General features: G+C 32.4%; 1 protein-coding gene and 1 long non-coding RNA gene across 10 annotated transcripts; one reads left to right on the top strand and one right to left on the bottom strand.

The window, feature by feature from the left end:
- Window positions 1–3,347: 3,347 nt before the first annotated feature.
- LOC120067131 (uncharacterized) lies at window positions 3,348–5,481 on the top strand. Of its 6 annotated transcripts, none has more exons than XR_016525299.1 (5): window positions 3,449–3,590; window positions 3,676–3,800; window positions 3,887–3,990; window positions 4,825–5,114; window positions 5,243–5,481. It is a non-coding gene; the product is annotated as an uncharacterized LOC120067131 (long non-coding RNA). The 6 variants fall into 6 exon arrangements; XR_016525296.1 differs by having other exon boundaries at window positions 5,217–5,481; XR_016525298.1 differs by lacking the exon at window positions 3,676–3,800 and having other exon boundaries at window positions 3,348–3,590.
- Window positions 4,650–11,439, bottom strand: SULTR1;3 (sulfate transporter 1;3). 4 transcript variants are annotated; one of them, XM_039018566.2, is made up of 14 exons: window positions 10,938–11,439; window positions 8,788–9,139; window positions 8,616–8,664; window positions 8,309–8,516; window positions 7,990–8,164; window positions 7,805–7,870; window positions 7,587–7,700; window positions 7,364–7,480; window positions 7,121–7,247; window positions 6,348–6,634; window positions 6,044–6,234; window positions 5,417–5,502; window positions 5,222–5,298; window positions 4,650–5,086 (listed from the first exon to the last, which is right to left on the bottom strand). In XM_039018566.2, exons 2-14 carry the CDS (start codon window positions 9,121–9,123, stop codon window positions 4,943–4,945), a joined length of 1,977 nt encoding a protein of 658 aa, XP_038874494.2. In that variant the 5' UTR covers window positions 9,124–9,139; window positions 10,938–11,439; the 3' UTR covers window positions 4,650–4,942. The 4 variants fall into 4 exon arrangements, with proteins under 4 accessions (XP_038874494.2, XP_090164364.1, XP_038874492.2 ...); XM_090308238.1 differs by having other exon boundaries at window positions 7,364–7,467; window positions 7,598–7,700; window positions 10,938–11,392; XM_039018564.2 differs by lacking the exon at window positions 10,938–11,439 and adding an exon at window positions 9,363–9,710.
- Window positions 11,440–13,252: the final 1,813 nt, after the last annotated feature.

The following is a 13,252-nucleotide window of genomic DNA, read 5'->3' as shown; positions in this document are numbered from 1 at the left end:
CAGCTTGTTGCCATCAATCTTTAGATACATTTCCACAAATTAGCAAAAGAGTTAAAATACCATCATGTTCCCATATTTTGGAGTTTGTTCAATTTTAGGCTATGTCACTTTTAATCGTTCAATTTTAGTTTTGTATTTTCAATAAATTTTTAAATATAGTCCCTCAAGTTAATCTTTATCGAAATTAGTTAAATCATAATAATAATTTTCATGTGAGGGAATACTACATATGAATATGTTTTTCATGTGAGGGAATACTACATATGAATATGTTTTTCAAAATTTATAGTAAAAATGCTAATAGATAATTTTTTTTTCAAATAATTAAATTAAATTAGCAATAGGGACTAAATTTAAAATTTATTAAAAATACAAGGTCTAAAATTGAACAAGCTTAAAAGTATAAGGACCAAAATGATATTTTCACCTTACAAAATTACATTTTTGTTAACATTGATATTCGACTCTATCAAGGAAGTAAAACCTTTCTTCTTCCTTATTTATGTTGGTTTTTTGGCCCTTAATCCCAAATTAATTAATTTTAATTAAATAATTAATTAATGTTTTGATGATAACAAACCTAATTCTATTTATTAATAATTTTATTATCTTGAATAGTCCATAGCGTAGAGCTCGAAAGAAAGATTCCGACACATCTTGAATCACCCAAATCAGAGTTCGAATGAAGAAGATATAGCAAAAAGAAGCGTAACGGAAACATACCCGAGATGGCGATGTGGCAAATTAATCATCAAATTGGACCAATTAAAGAACGCCACTTGGAGTTATAGGTCGAGTGACATACGGGACTTTAAATTTGCAATTGGTAGATTTTAGTTTTTATTGAAAGAAAAGAGAATTAAAAGAAATTGATTTTGTAAAATTAAAAAAATAAGAAGGAAAAATGAATTAAAAAAAACAATTTTAATATTATTTTATATTTGTGTCGAATTAGTTTTTGACAAATAATGAGCTCTTGTTTATTGTTAGGTTTCAAAAGAAATGTTTTTAAAATATATATATTACTATATTATATTTTGTTTGTGTCTAACGCTAGTTGAGTTTAAATTTCAACCATTCAATTTAACTTTTTGAACAATCCAATGGCTCAAATTAAAACCCTCTTTTTACCCCCATTTCCCTCTCTTTTTATACTTCATATTCTCCAAAATTATTTTCAACTTTTCACATCTTACAATCCTCAAAATTAGCAAAAAATAAATAAATAAAAAAAATAAAAAAAACATCATTGCTACTCTCTTTACAAGCTTCCAATTTCTTTCTTTTCATCTTATTCTTTAGAGAAATTTCTATTGTATTGTGAGGATTAAAGTGTATGAGCTCAATCTTGTATACCTACTCTTTTTAGAAAATTTCATTGTGTGATTTAAAGTTTCCAAACATTGTAACGGTTGGATCTAACCCGTGGTAAGGATCAAGTTTGCTCTTGAACCCGTAAAAAGAGTAAGGTAGCGGTTCAACTCTCATCCATGGAAAGAGTCAAAAGAAGATTTTTTTTTAATTGAAGTCCCAAGAGGTGCTTGGAAAAGTGGATGTAGGTCGTGTTTGACCGAACCACTATAAAAACCACAATGTCTTCTTCTCTATCTTTTTCCTAGTTATTCTTGCATTTAATTTTAATTACTTGATTTTGTTGGTTGAGATTGATTGAGTATAATGTTGCATAGTTTTTATCAATCTTGTTATTTAGCATAAATTAGAGTTTTTATCAATTTAATTTAAAAATATCTAATTAGATCAAATTAAACATATTTTATTTAATTAAATCTTATTCACCCCTCTAGGGTTGCCATACCGGAATACTTTATTTATTTATTTTTACAATTTTTGAGTGGAGAATCGAAGTTTTGACATCAAGATCGATATTTTCCCTAAACTTTATGTCAATTGATCTATAGTTATTTTTAAAATATACATATTCTTCCAAAAATTGCAATGTTACACTAGATCTTTTATAATCATTTCAAAACTACTATTTGGAGTATAAATTCTTTAGAATATTGAATGAGAATTTGGATTTAAAACGGAGTAGCAATGACCTAGAACAAAATATTGAATAATCACGCTATTTCAATTACCAATTTTCGTAAGACATTCTAGTGAATTTCTACTTCAAAAATAGTTTTGAAACCTCGATGAAAAGTCAAAGATAATAGTATAACATTGAAAGGAATATGAGTATTTTTGATAGATGATAAAGTTTAGGGTATATAATTTTATTTATTTATTTTTGTAATTTAGCCTTATTTTTTAAACCATTAAGATAAAGTTAGGAGGTTGAACATTTTTTTTTTGGTTTTTTTTTTGATATAGGGGTTGGATTTACTAGCCAGTATGGAAGAAAAGAATTATCATTAATGTAACCAAACAAAACAGTAAAAAAGTACCGATCTTTGTGCATCACGCCCTAATTGCACACATAAAATATATATTTTAGAAAAGTAAGAATAGTTTTCTACGTGACAAACGATCATTGAATAATTGGATAAAATATCCAAAGATGGATGTAGCCTAACATGTACTGAAATACTTTTTTTAATTATAATCAACTTATTTAATATTCACTTCTTTTATTATAGTTAGCCATGAGCTTGTGTTTTTGGATTACATATACAACATAACAGAGTATCATCGTGTGTATGTTGGGGGAAACAATGCATAAAAACTGAATAACACTACCAAATTGATTGTACCTTGACTATAGTAATTACAGTACACACTGTTTACAATAATAATGTTCGAACTTAAAAGTAAACTAGTTGGTATAACAAGATTCATAAATTAGAAAAAAAAAAACTCCTTCAAGATCTTATGGAAACATTAATAAGTAGTCGAGATGCGCTTCAAAACATTATTTTAAATACAATTATTTTTTCCCCAAACGGACTAAACGATCATCTTAATAGGTTATAATGACCAATTTTGGCAGAATAACTTTGAATTACTCAGATCTAGTAGAAGTATTTGCTTTCAACTCAACTCAATATAAAAAAGAAAGAATACAAAGAAGAGAATAACTACTCAAATTGAAATGAGATACTCCAAATAAAAAAATTGTTATTTATAGATTAACAATTTAATAACTATCTAAAATATAAAAAAAATAAAATAAAATAACATAAACTAATAATTGTATTAATTTAAAATATGAACTTTTATAACTATATTAATTTATCCCATTTCCAAATTTTATTTGATCATTAACATGCGAAACTTTTAATTTAAATTAATTAAACTATTAAATTTTCATAAACCAATGAATTTATATCATTTATTATAATTACCTGTCAAATTATAGTCACCTTCGAAGACGATTCCATAATTTCATAAAATAATCATTTGCTGTAGTTGGGATGTTAAAGACGTCTACTAGACAAACAACTTTCTTTGGTGCCTAGGCCCCAACCCACCACATCAGTCATTCCTTGCTTTTCCCCCTCTTTTCTTCTTCTCCCGGTTCTGCACGAAGAGGTAAGTGAGAATCCGATGTTTCGATTTTCATCCATGGCAGCCATTGACAGGACTGAGTTTTGAAGTAACAACAAACTCGGTGATTCGATGAACTACTGGTAGGTTCGTTCCTTTTGATTTTTTTGTTTTGTTTTGTTTAAGTATCTAAATTTTGAAAGTTCTTGGTATTTCTATTCGTGGAAGATTTTCTTAGCCTGCTTTTGATTTTTCAATCTGCAACTCGAATCACATCTACATTTCTCGTCTGTGAAATTTGATTCTGAGGAAGAAGGTCTACTTAGAGAGGTAGACTGTTGAGTGGAGAATTTGTAAGCATCAGTTCAGTGATTTAGTAAAAAGAAAAGGTTTCTATTTTCTTTCCAATCGCACTAGTTTCTTCATCTTCTGTTGTTAGGGCAAGTAATGGAAGTTGGCATCTGTTTGGATCGTATTCATACATTCAAATAGTTTTTCCCTATAATGGTCAGGGTCGACGCTCAAAAGAGGATGAGATAAGAGGTACATTTTGAATCGTTAATAATTTTAAGGTTAAAGTTATAAGTTAGTAGTTCTATGCTTTGATAAATCCTCATAAATAGTTCTATGGTATGATAAAATGTTCATAAATAATAGTTCCTATTATAAGGATTTTATCAAATAAATTCTAATTCTAACTCTACCAGATTTGCAATTTAACCTAATTTAATGAGTTGGAGTTCTAGCACTTTAGTTGACTTTAATCGTACATCACTGTTAATTATCAAATTCAATAAAACAACGAAAAGCTTGAGTTCCTTTATAAAATAGATAATGTTATTGCCACCAGAATTGGATATATTATGATTTACTAATATACCAATTTTGGTCCTAACTTTTGAAGTGTGTAAATTTAGTTATCATCCTTTAAATAAAATATCAAAAATAATCATCATTGTTATTAGACTTCAAAAATCAAACTCCAAAAGCTAGCTATTGAGGTGAGAAGTCAAACCACTTAAATACCACATATGTGGAACAGTGGTAGCCCATACTACCTTGGTTCCTAACACAATGTTAGCTATCCATTGATATTTGATGAGATCAATTAACACCAACGTCTAAATTCATTCAAGTTCATATGCTCCATCGCTGAGCATTAGAGGGTGAACAAAAATAGGAAAAGACACTTATGGGGAAAATTGAGCAGAAGAGTAGGATTCTTCATTATTTCGCTGAGCATTAGATATATACACAATGATGGCATTTAGACACATTTCTGTGGTACAAAAAATCATCACCTTTTACTTTTAGCTTTATGAGTGCATACATAGTTGTGCATTTCCTTTTTGTTCATTTTTTCCTTTTCCTCTGCAGCTTACTACATCTACTGAATTATCATCCTCGGGCATCTATGAAAACTACTGCTTTGTAGCTGAGTGAGTTTTTACTCCATTCTCAACTCCACTGGAAGGTCTAGCATTCAAATCTTAAACTAGGCCTCTTCAACTAATTTTGGGGAGCAAGACGAAACAGCTTCAGCAACTGTTAGAAAGATATGGTCCTCGCCGATCAGATTAGCAAGATCGGATGCGTGGAGTTTGTCAACCACCACCGGCCCGGGGTTTGCCAAAACAAGCTGTCCAACAACACCACACAAACTTCTGGTAAGGCATATTTAAAAAATTTTACAGCATACATATACCTTTACTGTGCATACCATTCTGAAATAATAGTTTTTATTTAATAACGAGAATATTCTGAAGTAGATTACCTGAATGTCTCTTTTCTGGAGATTCCTGTATAGCTCTTCCAAGGCATGAATTCCACTAGTGTCAATGTCGGTAACAGCTACAACAAACGAAACCCCAGAAATTTGAGTTCGGAACAAGCAACAGTGATTTGATTGTTAAGTTTGTCTACTGTGCAGGATTAGTCCAAAATATTTGGAAAGGTTGAGAGTACTTACGAGACATCTCAACAATCAAAAACTGAGTTTTTGTTGAATACACCTTCTTTATTTGTTCTTCCTCATCTGTCAACCATCTCAATATCCTGCAAGAAATTCCCAATATTATAAAGGGCAAGGGTAATGGAATTGGAAAAGGAAAGAGCTCCTGTAACTAACAGAACCTTCATTTTCCCAGACATACATCAATCCAAATATGCAGTTAATAATTGCTAAGTTAGAACTTGGATCTATAATATTTAATTGGGAAAAGAAAATAACACCCTTAGGACTTCCGAAGGCAGTCATACATCAATCCAAACATGTAGTTAATAATTACTAAAGTTTAGTTTGAAAAAGAAAATAACATATAGCTATTTGATTCTACAATATTTAGTTGTAAAAAAGAAAATAACACTCTTCAGATTTTGGAAGTAGGCAGTCCCTTCTCTAGGAAAGAGGAACAAATTACGTAAAACTTGAAATACACCAGGGAAATATCTTTCAACGATTCTCCAATGCCCTTATATTGGATGCTAGGGGAACTAAATATGACAACTAATATGACAGAGTTGGGAAACTAACACAACTTGCATAGAAATGGATTTAAAGAAATAGACCTTTTTAAAGATGAGGATCATTCTTTACCTCTCTTTGATGTAATTGGAGTTAGAGAAGTAAATTGCAGAATCGACTCTCACAATGAGAATGCCCGGAACCCTTGTTGCTTCTGGATACTGTTGAGTGTTCCTATATACTGTGGTCCTAGGGATCTTTCCGAGAATGGCAACCCGTGGCCTGGTTACTTGTAAGAGTATCTTAGCAAATGATATAGAGACCTGCCTCAGCACATTGAAGACAGTATTAGACATCTTTATGAGATGAAGCTAGCAACGAGAAAACCGATTAAGCTAGTAATGAGAGAACTTAAGGTAGCAGGCGTGATTCTTACAGCAATGAGGAGACCTATCTCAACACTTGCAAATATCACGCCGAAGAAGGCTCCCAAACAAGCAACAAAATCAAATTTATCAATCTTCCAAAGCAAAATTGCTGCCTGAATGTCAATCAAGTTGATGACAGCGGAGATGATGATGACAGCGAGAATAGCATTTGGAGTGTACTTGAAAAGAGGAGTGATGAATTCTAGAGTTAGAAATACAACACAGGACATAACAATGTTTGAGACTGCAGTTTGGCAGCCAGACATATAATTCACAGCTGAGCGAGAGAATGAGCCTGCAAGTAGAAAATAAAGCTTATTAGTTAATATTTACTATTTAATGCTCCTAGTTTAAGCCTTATTTAGATGAAAAGGAAACCATGCTATAATCTGCTTAGTTACCAATTGAGACCCCACTAATTTTGCCAAGATTTATATAAATTATACTGGTTAATGGTATAGACGAAGTTTTGATCCAAACCTCTAATTTCTGAATGCTAGAGAGCCACATTGCTGTTTTGAGAATGTTTTTTTCCCTAGTATCATAAGAATATTTTTGACAATTACATATTTAAAACAGTTCTTCAAGGGCTTTTGAAGAAAGTATTTAATTAGTGTTTTTTTTGGAAAAGTGTGATACTTGAAAATACCATTCACAGAAGCATTCCCGGATGACCCTAAGATTCAAAACCTTTTCAGATACGGTGGTATCAGAATCAGTCAATAATATCATTTAGATCAAATTAGCTCTAGTATCTTTCTGATTTATAGTTGCTTCTCACCTGTTGCCACATAGCAGGAAGTCATTGAACCAATAACGTTCATTGTTCCTAGTGCCACCATTTCTTTGTTACCATCAAGCTGGTAATCCTTCATGGTAGCAAATGTTCTTCCAATTGCTATGGCTTCCTGAAAAGAAGAGGATTTTCAAATAATATAGAAAGATTCATTGGGTACTTCAACAAATATTAATATCTTTCACATCTACAACTACTTCCAAGAAGATAGTTTCACGATTTGCTTACCGTTAATGCTATCATACCAGCCACTGCGCCAATCCTGAATCCTTTAAGGAGGTTGTCACCGGTGAAGTAGATTTGCTTCACTGACGAGGGATTGATTCCTTTTTCTATATGTTTCACCTTCAAAAGTTCAACTATCAGAACTGATGGTATTGTTATTCTTAATTTTCTTTTCTTGGTGAATAATATTTCAATAGGGAAAAAGAGTGATAAGAGATGTCCTTACGATTGCCACACCTTTCTGGTCTGCATGGGTTATGTAAACAAAGAAGGTGGACAGAATAACTGATATTAATGGAGCAATTGCAGGCACCCAAAAAAGGTTCTTATTCTTCTTTCCCTGAGATTGCAGACATGAAAGCTCTTCTAAGACCAAGAATAGAAACAGGAAAAGTGCTTATATATAAATTTGCACCAGGTAACAATGGCAAGTGAGATTCTTACAATATACTTCGCGAATAGAAGAAAAATTAGAAAAGATACTCCAATTACTATTGTCTGCCAGTTCCACTGCAAAGGGTCATGAAAGAAGTTACAATACAAGAGATTTAGTTTGTTATGCATCAATAACCCATTAATGTGCAATAAACACCATAGACATGTGAGGTTTGAAGGGTAAGGAGGCTTACTCCATGATGTGCTGCCTCAAAGACTGAGCGCATTACAGAGATAATGTCTGTTTTCTTTGTAAATTTTTGAATACCAAGAAAGCCTTTAAGTTGCTGAAGGGCAATAGTGATGGCAGCTCCACCCATAAAACCCACAATGGCAGCGTGAGATAGAAAGTCAATCAGAAAACCCAACCTGTTGGGAAAAGTCTTGGATAAATAATCTTATCAAGGGTTTATAGAAGAGTATAAAACTAAGCATACAAACAATCCCAAAATAGAAGGAATACCATTCGAGAAAATCAGATTCTATTGGGAGAAAGAAAAGGGACTCAACTACCTTAGTATCCCTAGAGTGGCTTGGGTGATCCCAGCAAAAAAGGTAGCTGTAAATGCAAGCCGCAGGTACTCTGCTGGATGTGTATGGTAATCAATCTCCTTCTGAAGCAGTGTTCCCAGCAAGAGAGAAACAACAGCCACTGGCCCAATCGCTATATCTCTTGAGCTACCCATCAAAGCATAAACCAGTGGTGGTACAAAGCTGGAATCTGCAACAATATGAAAAGTTGGATAGAGGCTAGGAAAACCAAAGCAAAGCACTTGAAAACGGGAAGAAACTTGATGCAAGAGGCATAATGTGTGCTTACACAATCCATACTGGGGAGCCAAATTAGCAAGTTTTGCATACCCTATATCCTGTAATATCAAAGTTTGACATGATCAGACACAGTTGGTTTCTTACTCAGATGTCGTTATCTGGCATGGTTCTTTTAGCTATCTTTTCTAACATTTGCGTGCATATTAAAGCAGCTAGTTTACCTGTGGAATACACAGACTTGCAATAGTGAGTCCAGCAATTATATCTCCTCTAAATTTAGTCAGATTGTACTTCCTTCCCCATTCAAATATCGGAAAGATAGCCTGAACTCCCAGGACCAACTTTCGGGAATTCGATTGGTCCTTGAAGGTTCGCAGAGGATCATCTGCAAAGAAAGTCTCTTTCACTCTGGCTTTAAACTCTTTGAAGAGATTTTGCTTCGGTGGAACCCCCACCTTATGAATGGACTGCGTATTGGTGCGTGAAGATGAAAGACTTCTGATGTCCATTTCTTTTGTTTCGAGTTCTCTGCCATTGGAATGGCCTCTCGAGTCCATGAATAGATTAGTTCACCTACGGTGAGGAAAGCACACAAGAAAAAACAATGAAAGAGTTAAGTTTCACGAGCAAATAAAGGTGGCCGAATACCAAATGTAGCACACAGTCAACTTCATTGTTCTTAAGCTGGAAAAAACTAAGTTTAATGGAATGTTAGATGGTGAAAGGAAAAAAAAAATTCAGAACATTCAATTGGTTTTGAAAAACAGTACACTTTTGTCACAGGCAAAGCTCAGACCTGAGAAAACTGAAGCCAAGCTTATAAAATTGGAAAACAAATGGTACAAGCAATGGTGGAGACTCTTCAACTGAGTTTTATAGGCCAACTTCTTTATTATATAAGATCTCGGGAGGTTCCAAGTCAAACTTTTCAAGCAGCATAGAAGAATTATCAAAAGCAAATTTACTTCTATAAGTGGTTAATTTAAACGTCAAGACGTACGTAAGGTCTTTAGTTTAAAAGTTAAGCTGCAGTTAAACCAGAAAAAATATCCGCAAACTCATTTAATTGGTGTGAACCGATAATATCATCTACATAACAACTATTGGAAGGCATTGACTTTAGGTTGGGTATACAATTATGAGCAGCAGCTTGCATAATGATAAAACTATAAGTATTTCGTCAATAATTTTGACTAGTACTGGCCATGTGAGAAAGTCTCTGTTTTATGATTTCAAATCAATAAATAAATGTTGAAATGTCACCTTGTAGGCCAATCACAAATCAGGAAAGACCTTAGCGAAAGAGATCCAAAGAAAATCCCGTATCAGTTAGGCCCATACGGACTTTTCTTCACTAGCTGTCTAAGTTTGCATTTGTCTAGCAATTTTTTTGAGGGGTTTCATGTGGAATTTCTATCAAAGAAAAGTCTAACAATGCGACCAAATGTCCCCATTCAATACAAGGGTCGAAATTATGATTATCGATGAGGACAAATGACTAGAATACAAGCAGTGGAAAATAAAATACTTTATTATGAACTTGCACATGAATCAATCAAATAGATAAAAAAATATCTAATACCATGTCGAATGTTGAATAAAAGTAATATGTACTATTGTTTTTAGTACAAGTGTGAGATATGGAGATTTGAACTTCTAAAGAAAGTGTGAATTAAGTTCACTTTATATCTTCCACTTCAAAAACATAAAATCCTCTTAATGGTGTAGGACCTCAAGATCTTGTCCCATGTACACTAAAATGCACCTGCCATAACTCAAAGGATTGGAAGCAATAGTTTCATAGAAGTGAAAAAGAAAAAAGAAAAAGCAATTTTGTCCAAACCATCCATAGTGTGGAGTTTAATAGTTGCATCAATATTGAGGGGAAAAATAACCAATAATAATAATATTAACTTTTAAAAAGTCAGCTTATTTCCTTCAAATCACATTTGGGCTCTTTTTCTCTGTTACGAAAACCATAAAGAAGATATAAGAAAGAAAAAAGTAACACAAGTTCACTATTATTTTATTGAAAAGAAATGCAAAAAGAGAAGAGAAGACTCAGAAGAGAAGTAAAGGAAAAAAGAAAAATCCCATTAGCGTTGAAGTCCAGAATCAGTTTCCCACCTTTTCCCCACCCCTTTTTTGTTCCCCACACTCGATGGTTTCTAGGGTTTCCTTTCCCAAATTAATTTATAACCATTACCAAAGCACACCCAATACCTAATATTCCGTCCAGGTTCATTCAAACAACAAATCCCGCTCAACTCTACTCTAATCCATTCATATTGTTGAATTAAAAAAGAAAGAAAAAAATTTTACGCCAAAAAAAGGAAATAAAAAAGAAGATTTCGATGTGTCGAAATCTTACCGCTGTGTTTCGTCGCCGCGAAAATGTGGGCTCATTTCTGTGTAAACATGGCCGATTCGTCGCTCCCCAAATAAAAAGTAATGATACAAAATCAGTGCTGTGTTTGGTTGGCGAAAACACGGGCAGCGAATTCAATTTTTTCGACCACCAGACTTGTAATGGAGTCAAATCGGGGTTCATCTTTTCCCAAAAGTCAAACGAATTCACGGTCACCGAATACGGTATCTGCGGCCCGACGGTTGAACTTTTGAACAGTGAAACACTAGTGTGGGCGCCGGCGATGAACTTGGAAGTTTATGTGGACAGATCCCGGTGGAGTGGGTTCGTTATTCGGTGCTCTAGATACAAAAAAGCTCGTTGTAGAAATTACGTATATGAACCGTTGGATAGTTGTAGATCATCACTTGTTGGCGCGTCATGGTGTTAGTTTTAGTTTCGAATCTATTTGATATTTTAGGTATATATATATATTTTTATTTATTATGAAAAATTTAGGTAGGGCAACTGTGGGATTAGGATTACGTTGTAGAAATATCAACAAAAGGTTAAAAAAATATATAAAAATGATATAACAAAAGGTTAAAAAAACATATAAAAAGATATTTTTTAGGAATAGGTTAGTTTGGAGGTTAAGATTTTAAAATATCCACCTAGGCTATGTTTACTTGCAAATAGAGATGTCTACGGAGATGGGGAAGGTTTTTCTGTTTCCATCCCCTATTTTAATCTCTATCTCCGCAAAATTTTTCACGGATTCGGGCAAGGTAAAAGTTCCCCCTTAGTTTTTTTTTTTTTTTTTAAAAATTTATTTATTGTTTAACCAGTTTTTTAATTTATACTCTAAGGATATAAAAGTTTTAGAATTTTCTATGTTAAATCGGTTATATCCAATACATTTCTCTTTTTGAATTAAATACTATAATTTTTTTTTTATAAACAACAATATTTGATGTGCAAAAATATAATTAAAATATTCCATCTCATGATTTCTAATAGCTAAAATTTAAATATTGATCACTAGTCTTCTACTTAAACATTACAATATACATGTCTTAAAAGTATTTTTTTTTTTTTAATATTTCTATCCTAAAAAGCATTAAAGTATGAAAAAATCATCATGAAAATTAGGAAAATGCTAATTAGTTAAATTTATAGGTTTATATATATACACACACCTTACCTATAAGTATATTCCGTGAGTTATAAAACAATCTATTTACAATATATATGTAAATGGCAAGGTCGGGGATGAGAAATGTATTTCCCATTTGTGTCCCTATTTGGTCAATGGGAAAAAAATTCTCTCCGCTCCCTCTCCCATTCTCAGTTTAATCGGAGATTTCTCACCTTGAGCGGAGCCAGTATCTCGGGAATATGGACTTCTCTACTTCCAAACATAGTCCATCAATAGTAACCTGAAAATTAGTTCAACTTGATAACGTTTTATTGTTATTTATTTTTGTAATCGTAGTGAAATGGTAAACATAATCCTATTGTATTTTGATTATTGATTAGTAAATATGACCTTAATTTGTAACTTAAAATGAAGAGAAAGAAAGGTGGAAACAATAAAAAATTGCACAAAGAATCAATTTAGTTTTACGAATTTGAGTGATCAATTTGGGAAAAACTTGAGCGACCAAGATTGCAATTTTCCCATATATATTTCTAATGATAGTTCATATGAAATTTCTTTTTTCATATTGTCTTAGTACTGGAAAGTTTGAGAATTACTTTCTTTTGTTCACATTGCAAAGAGAATCATATTCTTTGAAATTCTTACCCTATATGGCTAGCTTATGTTGACTTTAGTAATCATATAAAAGAAGTCATTGTTACCGAAATTTACATCTAAATTAAGAATCATTCTCCTTGATTGATAACAGTGTGAGAAAATCAAGATCGACGAAAATTCTAGCTCTAAAGCAGATAGATCAACATCATTTTTCTTTCTTTTCTTTTCTTTTCTTCTGGAAAACAATAGGAACAAAAAATACACATTGAAAATCATTAAAAAAAAGTTACGGGAGTTAGACATATTTAAATAATAATATCTATTCATGACAATTTGACATGAATAATTCTAAGATTTATCTATTCAATATAGATATAAAGTATTTATGCTAACCACGGGAAGCAAAAACTTGCTAAGTGTTTAAACAAATACCTTGAATGAATACATATAGGTATGGTAGGATTCAAATTATAGACTTTTTTATCGCTAATATTAATATGATCATTTGAGTTATGCTTGCTTTGACACAAATACAACCCTATGGTCAAACAACTAAATCCGCCGTTACTCAAACTAGGAG

The sequence above is a fragment of the Benincasa hispida genome, chromosome 12, assembly GCF_027475165.1.
Source record: "Benincasa hispida cultivar pf3 chromosome 12, pf3_genome.v1.1, whole genome shotgun sequence".
NCBI classification, from domain to species: domain Eukaryota; kingdom Viridiplantae; phylum Streptophyta; class Magnoliopsida; order Cucurbitales; family Cucurbitaceae; genus Benincasa; species Benincasa hispida.
This window is presented reverse-complemented; position numbering and strand designations above follow the sequence as displayed.